Source organism: Gambusia affinis, linkage group LG01 (genome assembly GCF_019740435.1).
Source record: "Gambusia affinis linkage group LG01, SWU_Gaff_1.0, whole genome shotgun sequence".
Classification (NCBI taxonomy): Eukaryota; Metazoa; Chordata; class Actinopteri; order Cyprinodontiformes; family Poeciliidae; genus Gambusia; species Gambusia affinis.
The window spans coordinates 14,820,549-14,830,684 of record NC_057868.1 but is presented as its reverse complement, the minus strand read 5'-3'; the positions used below and the strand labels follow the sequence as shown (position 1 = coordinate 14,830,684).

General features: G+C 35.4%; 1 protein-coding gene across 1 annotated transcript; it reads right to left on the bottom strand.

Moving 5' to 3' along the window:
- Positions 1-2,375: 2,375 nt before the first annotated feature.
- Positions 2,376-6,494, bottom strand: LOC122845662 (tumor necrosis factor receptor superfamily member 14-like). The gene is made up of 9 exons (XM_044142024.1): positions 6,346-6,494; positions 5,481-5,632; positions 4,708-4,798; positions 4,471-4,596; positions 3,869-4,024; positions 3,628-3,715; positions 3,367-3,542; positions 3,250-3,281; positions 2,376-3,157 (listed from the first exon to the last, which is right to left on the bottom strand). The coding sequence occupies exons 2-9, from the start codon at positions 5,613-5,615 to the stop codon at positions 3,074-3,076; spliced, it is 888 nt and encodes a 295-aa protein (XP_043997959.1). The 5' UTR covers positions 5,616-5,632; positions 6,346-6,494; the 3' UTR covers positions 2,376-3,073.
- Positions 6,495-10,136: the final 3,642 nt, after the last annotated feature.

Genomic DNA, 10,136 nt, shown 5'->3' with positions numbered 1-10,136 from the left:
AAGGAAGTATCCTAATCTATTAACCATTATTTTCTCCATCCATTTACTTAAATGAGAAGTAAGAGCAATTGGTCTGTAATTATTTGGACAGGTAGGATCTTTACCTGGTTTATTAAATGGTAAAATTATTGCCCTTTTCCAACTATTTGGTATCAATCCTTCTTTCCATATTTTACTAAATAATTTTAATTTTAATTTCAGTGTTACTTCCAGAATCTGTCGAAACATAGGGTAGCATAATTGATCCTCCCCTGGAGTTGAATATTCTGTCTCTTTCAATACTGTTTTTATTTCTCTCATGGTTATATTCATATCTAATGTTGACATATATTTTTGACATTTTTCTAGTGAGTTTTTATGATTTCCAAGTTTTTGAATCATCTGCCTTCTATGAGTATCTGTCAAGTGATCACCACTTCATGAATCATAGCTGTATATTTTCTGGCATGTTATTTTCAAACTGCAATATCACAGCCATAGTGTCTTTGAGTTCCCCTTCTCTTCTACTTTTAATCCTGGTGGCATTTGTTATTTTCCCTCCTTTGATTTCATTCTTCACCTCCTCCATTGTCATTTCAAGTGGAACTCCTGAAATTACTCCTCTCAACCTTGCCATATAACCTGGTATATATGATTTAATTCTTTCTCTCATCAAAGTTTTCATTTTGATTATCTTCTGTTGTTGCGCCTCACTAATAGCTTGTATTATCACTTTTCTGTTGTTCATGATTCTAGCCGTTTTGATTTTTCCTATCTCTACCTCTATTGCTTTGGTTATCTTTATCGGATGAATATAACCCCTTTCTTGCTGGAATTGCACCACAACTTTGTATTCCACTTCTGTATTACTGTTATCTTGTTCCCGTGAACTCACTCTTTGATTTATTTTTGTCCTTTTACTGCCTTCCGCTCCTGGCTCACTTTCATCCGACCAACTTCTTGCCCTTTCATGTCTCTTTCTGATTGCTCTTTTCATTTTTGCTGACCTTGATATCATCCACTCCATTTCATTTCCACTATTTCCTCCTGATGTAGAAGCCATGCTACTACAGTCAATGTACAGCTTATGTGATCCACCAAATCAGCTCCTACCGCCGTCTTTGTTTGTTGTGTTCAATTCTCCGCCGTGACAGCTGTCAAAAATCCCAGGCTCTGCACAGAGCCAACAGGTGTTATGCCGAGAAACGCATGCCTGCCGAGAATTGCATCCCCTGTCTCGGGAGCGCGCATCGCTCTAAACTCTCGCATTTTAACGAGGAAACGGACTGAAATATGACCGAAGACGAAACTTTTAAAGATATTCGTAACAATATCACGTTTCTTAACCATGTAAGCCTTAAAACGGTGGGTTTTATATCGCACATTAATTGAAATAAATACGGTTTTTACACATTTATTGAGACAAATGAGTCGAACGTTGTTCAGTCAGTGTCTGAAGAAAATGCTCTCCGCATTTGGTTTGAAATTTCCCGATTTTTCTTTTAACATCATAATAGCTTAAAGTATTACAAAACAGAGGCCCATTATGTAAAACATTTTATATCATGCTTAACTGTCTAGTCTATTAATGCAGAGGGGATGCATTTTAATTACTGAGCCTGCCAATATTTGTATCCCCTGTCTATTGTTGATATGAAACGTATAGCAGTAGCACAGAGAATAAGTGTCATTACGTAGAAAAGGTGAAGTCCCTCTTAACTCTTCATTTCTTCAAGTTAGCAGAGGGATGCATTTTCTGGTATAGCAAATTATTACCTTGCCAATATAGGTAGGCCTTATATATTTTCCACAAATATAATCCTACTGATACAAAATGTATACCAGCAGTTCATAAAACAAGTGTGATTGTATAGGAAAAAGTAATTTCACTCTTAACTCTTTATTTCTCCATGTAAGCAGGGGATGCATGTACAGCAAAGCCTATTAGTAGCCTGCCAAAATATGCATGGCCTCTCCATGTTCTTCAAATATTATCCTATTGATATAAAACTCTGATTATGTAGAAAAGGTGAAATCCCTCTCTAATTCTTTATTTCTCCATGTTACCAGGGGATGCATTTTTTGGCAATATGGAGCTTGAGCCTGCCAAAATTTGCATGCCATATCTATTTTCCTCAAATGTTATCCCATTGATTTAAAACTTATACCAGCAGTTCATAGAACAAGTGTGATCATTTAGAAAATGTTATTTCTTTATTATTGCAAGGATACTAAAGGAAATAAATCCGACAATGCAACCTCGCTAAATGTAAAGCATGCGCCAACAATTTTCATTTTGGTTTAACATAAAAATTAAATCACTTTTTTATTAAATTCTACAAACAGACAGACTGGTGACCTGTCCAGGGTGAACCCGCCTCTCACCCGAAACGTAGCTGGAGATAGACACCAGCAGCCCTCCTGACCCCATTAGGGACAAGGGTGGATGGATAAATACAACAGAGCCCAAAAAAGTTGGTGCTTGACTCTGTTGATGTTGACTGCATAGCAGACTGCAGTGTGGAGGCACCTTTGAGCCTCCATACTGGACATACAATCTGTGTGTGTCATCAATAAATCCAATGGTTTTGTTATCAGGTTTATTACATTCAACACTATCAGAATCTATAATCACTCAGTGAATCTATAATTCACTAGTAGCCAACAACATGACTAATGCCCCCTAAAAAAATCAACATGTTGATTTTTTTAATTCTCTGAGCAGAACAAATGAACCAATGAATGTCCCTGGTAATTCACTTCTTCACCACTTTGCTACAACACTCAGTATGGTGAATATGTTGTTGTAACAATAAATGGATAACAGTATTTTACAAAATGAAATTTATTATGTACAGTTATTCACTTCTAAATTTCTATCTGCAAAACAAGAAAAACTGTAATACTATTTGTTCAGGTGTTTTTAGGTTTTCATAAAGTCTGAAACATATTAGCAATGTTAACATTTTATGTCAGGTTCCTGTGAAGCAGAATATGAATATGAATAAAATTATCTTAAAGCTGGTGGATCTCACTGATGAGACCAGGATCATCAGGTTTCTTTATAAAACTGTACAAATGTCTGAGGTTGGTTTCACATGGAGTAATTCATTTGCTGATGATGGTGGTAGAACTTCGCCCTTAAACAGACTTCCTGTTCTTCTCCTTCTGCTTTGTCCTTTCATGTAGAAGATGAGACAAATTATTGACTAAACTAAATATTGTTATCAATTTCTGTTCACATTACAGTTCAGTTAGAAACCTACTTACCCTTTGGGTGATTTGTCGTTTTGTAAAAATATCTGTTAGAAATGAAATGTTACAATTATTAAAACAGTAAAAAATAAAATTTTGATAATGTTTTAACTACAGTTTTATTCAACTCACTTCGAATTGCAATCTTTTTAGTTTTCCAGAAAAAAACAACAACAATTATTGCTGCAACTAATAAAAACACCAGAACACCGATCACAATTCGTGGGATGTTGGAACTTTTTTCTCCACATTCAGCATCAGTTGAAGTTGTTCCTTCTTTTATCAGTTGAAGGTTTTCTTTTTCACATCTGAAATAACAGAAACATGCATCCAGGTAAATCACTTGGTAAAACAAGCTGCTGTGTTTATGCTGTTTGTAAGAGACCAGCTTACTGTGTGTGAGGCTGACATGACAACATTGTTCCATTAGAAAATGATCCTCTGCTGCATTCAGAGCATTCTGTGTCTGTGGAGGCTGTTCCTGGATAAACACAAATCAGTTTAAAGTCAGAAGATTCTGATCTGATTTTTAGTTCTGACCAACATGTAACTTAGTTTATTCTTTTCAAATGTTCAAAAGTTAGAATTCATCTAAAAATAAAAGCATTTATGTGTTGAAGAGAATCAGACCAACCATTCCTGCTGATGTAATGTCCTGGTTCACAGCTCCTGTGTTTCTGTGCTACAACACAACCTCCTGATTTAAAGTCTGTACAGTAGAATCCCTCCATTGGTTCACAAACTGTGTCTGCAGTTAGTTTACATTGTTGCTTTTCCTTCAGACCAGCTCCTATGAACATTTACAGATTACAGATATATGGAGAAAAGTAACAGCAACATGATGAACCTGAAGACATCTTTAAGTCAGACAGTTTGTCCAACTGAATAATAGAGGACATTTCTGAATCGTTTACATAATTTACATTTGTGTTCAAAATAATAGCAGTCCAACATCACTAACCAGATTTAGCACTGTTTTTATAGAAATTATATTTCTACATTGTAAGTGAATATGTATCAGATGTAAAGAGACAGAAAACAACAAACCCAACCGTCATAAACTGAAAGCAGCAGAAAAGAAACAACATGGAGTCAATGAGGCATTTTTGCTGAAACATAAAAGATTTTAACACACTGCAGATATTTTTAATACAGCTGTTTGTGTAGTTAAGGAAGCAGATGAGAAAATGATTTCATAAAAAAAAAAAAAAGAAAACGAAGTCAACATAACTGCACCTGAATCACAGGTAGAACATGGATTACATCTCTTTAGTCCATTTGGCAGGTCCATATACGTCCCATCTGAACATCTCTGACAGGATGTACTTTTAAACTCTGTACAGTCTATTCTGACTCGATGGCCTGTTGGAAAATAAACAGTTTATTGTTTGGGTTGCATGATGAACAATGAAAGCAGCCAACCTATAACAGAGTTTATATCAGAATAATCAGTCATTCATAACAGGAACATACCAGAAGGACACATAGGACAGCACTCTTCTCCTATCTTGTATTCAGTTAGATGACATGTGATGGAATCGACTCTGAAGTCTCTCAGAATAATCTGTGAAAAGGAAAAACATTTTTTCTAACAATTATCATCAGATTCTAGCTGACAGCAGCATTTCCCTTTAAGGTCAGTTCTTGTTTATCCTGATTTGATGGCACCTTTTAGCAGGTCTATGTCAGCATAACATTAATTTATACCAACAGTTATTTATATTATTAGATTAGTTTCTAGTACAGGTCAACCTGTCCTTACCATTAGTTGCTGCTGTTATTGAAATTAATTCAGTTTATTTATGAAGTTTCAATTCACAACACATTTCATCTTAAGGAACTTTACAAGACTATTTATAATCAAGAAACGCAACAATATATTCAATTAAATTCTAGAAATCCAAATTTGATTACATATGTTTCTTTTTGCTTTTCTGTGAAATCTAAATGTTTTGAAGAGAACAAAAACAACAATAACATAATCATTAACATCAGTACATGTCATTTGTTTCCACCTCTGACAGTAAAACCTTCTGGCAAAACTTCTATACATTTTAAAATATGGATTTTGTGTGTACCAAACACAGAGATTTGTTTTCAATAAATATCAAACTTAAAAAGAAACTGTAAATAAATCATGGATCTGATTCTGAAGACAGAGTTTAAATCATTTATAAATTTACCATTTTGTAAAAAGTACACTTTTCTAATAAAGATATCCATTGTTTTGTCATAAATAAATTTACCAGGAATAAATTTATGAACAGCACAAATGTTGTTGCCAAAGATATCATTGTCGAAGGCAGGAAGAGGATGAAACTTGTCTGGAACAGAAAACATCCTCTAATAGAGATGCAGGATGAACCAAATTGTGACTCCATATGCTGAAGGTCAACATCTTTGAAACAAGAAACACAAACACATTGTTAACCTCTAGAAACTGGTTTAACAGGTTAAGCCAGTTTCTAGAGGGAACTGTACCATGAAGCAGGGCTGCAGAATATTAAGAAATCATGCGATACTGCTGTTGAATGTTGAAGTGATAATATGACTTGTGATAAATAAATGGCTAAACATTAGTGATGTTTTTCTTCTACAGTTTTTTTCAAACATACACATTGAGAAAAGAAATTTAAGTTCTCAATTTGCTGTAGTTATAATCTCTCTATGACTTTACCATCTTAAAGCCACGCACTCAACATGAACTTTTAAGGCAAAACTTTGGTACCTCAGCAATAATCAACAAAAGCAGCATATTAACCTAAGCAAATAAATTATGACAGTTTTCATGTCTACCTCTGTTTTACTGATGAGGTAGAAAGCAATTTGTTTAATTTTCGTTTCACCCACACATTATAAACACAGTACCATACAGTTTTTTGCCAAAGATAAACAGTTTTAATTAAACTCTAACCAGTAGCAACACTAGTTACATAACTTTGTTTCAAACTAATCACTGAACTACAGAACAGAACTCCGCTCCATCGAAGTTCATATTTTCAGTTTCTCCACCCAGTCCTTCGGCTCAAAGAGGAAATCAACTGCCGTTGTTTAAGGACCTTCATTAAAAACACAGAGGCATGATATGAGCAACTAACAATGTAATTTTACCTTAAGTCTTACACCGCGATGAAGTTAGTTTTCAGTTGAATGTTCATCATTAGACATTCACTTTATGATTTCCTTTGGTCAGCAATGTCATAAGATCCGTGGATTTGTTCTTCGTCGGTTTGTTTTCAGTTTTGCAATACCAGTCTTGTGATGGTGAGTCAGCGCATGCGTCAAACAGATGTTTATGCCTCACCTGTCGCGGGAGCGCGTATCGCTCTAAACTCTCGCATAATTAATGAGGAAACGGAGTGAAATATGACCGAAGACGAAACTTTTAAAGATATTCGTAACATTATCCCGTTTCTTAACAATGTAAGCCCTAAAACGGTGGGTTTTATGGCGCAGATTATTTGAAATAAATACGGGTTTTACAGCTTTATTGAGTCATGTGATTCGAACGTTTTTCAGTCAGTGTCTGAAGAAAATGCTCTCCGCAGATGGTTTGAAATTTCCCGATTTTTCTTTTAACATCATAATAGCTTAAAGCATTACAAAACAGAAACCCGTTATGTAGAACATTTTCTATCATCCTTTACTGTCTAGTCCAGTGTTTCCCAACCCTGTTCCTCAAGGCACATGTTTTAGAAGTTTCCCTACTTTAATGTACCTGATTCAACTGATTGCAGTTCAACAAACGCCTGTTAATCAGTCATCAATTGAAATCAGCTGGACTGAAGCAAGGAAATACCTAAAACATGCAGGGCAGTGTGCCTTGAGGACCAGGGTTGGGAAACACTGTCTATTAATGTAGGGGGATGCATGATTGAGCCTGCCAATATTTGTATCCTATTGTCCTGTTGATATGAAATGTATAGCAGTAGCTCAGAGAACAAGTATCATTACGTAGAAAAGGTGAAATCTCTCAAAGCTCTTTATTTCTTCAACTTACCAGAGGGATGCATTTTTTGGCATAGCAAATTATTGGCTTGCCAATATCCATCCATCCATCCATCCATTTTCTTTACACTCTTCTTCCCTAAACGGGGTCGGGAGGGTTGCTGGTGCTTATCTCCAGCTGCGTCCCGGGCGAGAAGCGGGGTACACCCTGGACAGGTCGCCAGTCTGTCACAGGGCAACACAAAGACATACAGGACAAACAACCATTCACACACACTCACACCTAGGGAGAATTTAGAGAAACCAATTAACCTGACAGTCATGTTTTTGGACTGTGGGAGGAAGCCGGAGAACCCGGAGAGAACCCACCATGCACAGGGAGAACATGCAAACTCCATGCAGAAAGACCCCGGGCCGGGAATCGAACCCAGGACCTTCTTGCTGCAAGGCAACAGCTCTACCAACTGCGCCACTGTGCAGCCACGGCTTGCCAATATATGTAGGCCTTATATATTTTCCAAAAATATAATTCTACTGATACAAAATGTATACCAGCAGTTCATAAAACAAGTGTGATTATATAGAAAAAGTAATTTCACTCTTAGCTCTTTAGCAGGGGATGCATGTACAGCAATGCCTATTATTAGCCTGCCAAAATATGCATGGCCTCTCCATGTTCTTCAAATATTAGCCTATTGATGTAAACACATACCAGCAATTCATAGAACATCTCTGATTATGTAGAAAAGGTGAAATCCCTCTTTAATTCTTTATTTCTCCATGTTACCAGGGGATGCATTTTTTGGCAATATGGATTTTGTTCCTGCCAATATTTGCATGCCCTATCTATTTTCCTCAAATATTATTCTATTGATATGAAACTCATACCAGCAGTTAAGGGAACACATGTGATTATGTAGAAAAAGTCATTTCACTCCTATCTTTTTATTTCTCCATGTTAGCAGGGGGATGCATTTTTTGGCAATATGGATTTTGTTCCTGCCAATATTTGCATGCCCTGATGGTTCCATACAGTAATTGTATGCACTTAAAAGTCACACTTGTCTATATGACCAGTGTCCTTTTTATGGTATTGCACGTATCCAACAAGTTGAGAAAAACAAGAACAATTATTGTTTATTATAATCAGAAATGTCATAATTGGGTAACTAGAATGTTAATTTAACATTCTATCCTCTCAACAAGGGCATTTATGAGAAGCAAAGGGATGAAAGTGTCAAGGTGGAAACGTGAAACAGTCCAACATGCCATCCAGCAAGATGTTGTTTCATGTTGTGTGTTTGCTCTTAAAGTAAGTGATGGTTTTTTTGTTGTTGTTGTTTTTTTTTTGGGGGGGTTTCATGCTTGAAATGTGCAGATTTATCTATGTTTTAGGTTTAATGTAACAGAAGAAATGTCAACAGGAAAGATCACTGTAATGTTCATTAAGATTTTTGTTTAGCATGTTATAATAAGTGTCTTAATTTCCAAGAAATGCTGCACCTCCATGTAACATACATTATTTTTTTTAAATAGAAGCTAAAAGGCAACAACATTTCACTCAATTATTCTGTAAATTTAAGTCACATGACATGATGGGTCAGTCACATCAATCTATACATTATAAAGGCAGAGATTTTATGTATGTCATAAGAGGTGCCCACTTGTGAGTAAATTTTGCTGAATTACCTTTTACTGTTAATAGAATCTTTTCTAGCCTTAAGCATGATCTAACAGTATTAAGCCATTGAGAAGTAGATGGAGGTATAGGAGATTTCCAGCAGAGTAAAATGCAGGGCCTGGCACGGAGAGAACAGAAAGCCAAGACCTCCCCCTGCTGGGGCGACAGATTAAGTGAGGTCCCTGGAACTCCAAAAATGGCAATTAGTGGATCGCTTCGGATCTGGATTCCAAAAACCTCTGAGAGTATGGAAAAGACATAGTCCCAAAATTTTTGGAAACTCGGGCAAAAGAAAAACATATGACTTAAGTTGCAGGGAGAGGTCTGGCACCTGTCACACTGGTCCAAAATCGAAGGGAAAATTTTAGAAAGACAGGATTTTGACAAGTCGACTCTGTTTATCACTTTAAACTGTACAAGCTGTAACCTGGCACATGGTGTGCTTTGGCGTATACTGAGAATAACTTTATCCCACCATGAATCAGACAGTTCAACACCCAATTCACGTTCCCAAAGAGTTCTGGATTTACCTGGTGAGTCGGGCTCAATTCCCATAAGCTTTCCATATATATTAGAAAAGCGTGATTTCAGATTGGGTTTCAAAACTAGTAGGTCATTTTACCACTATTGAAAGCCCACATTATTAAGCAGTAAGTTTTAAAAAATGTTGTAGATCAGTTACATATCATGTAGTGTTGAAACAACCAAGAACATTATTGAAAACAATGTTATGGGGTTATTTTCAGAATGATTTAATTAAAGAAAATGTTTGTTGTTTTTATTGTACTTTTCCTAATTCACAGATGATAATTTAAGTAGAATAAGCCACTCATTGCTAAATTGTGTGAGAATCCTCAGAGTGTTATCGCACCACGTTCTACATTAGTATTTACTGAAGTTTTAGTGTGAATTGTCCTTTGAGATTCTATTTCTTTGACTTTGATTAGACCTCATGTTGTCAAATATGAGACACTTGAAGTTGAAAGTTTGTTATTGTTCGTTTGTTTATGTTCTTTTCACTGTTAACCTGGTTAAAATAATGCATTGTGTAAGATTTCTGCTGTTAAATAGAACATGACAAAATTAAGTTAAGCCTACTAAATTGATTTAGTAGGCATTTATATTATAGGCATTTATAGGCATTTATAGTAGTAAATGCCTACTATATATATATATATATATATATATATATATATATATATATATATATATATATATATATATATATATATATATATATATATATATATATATATATATATATATATACATG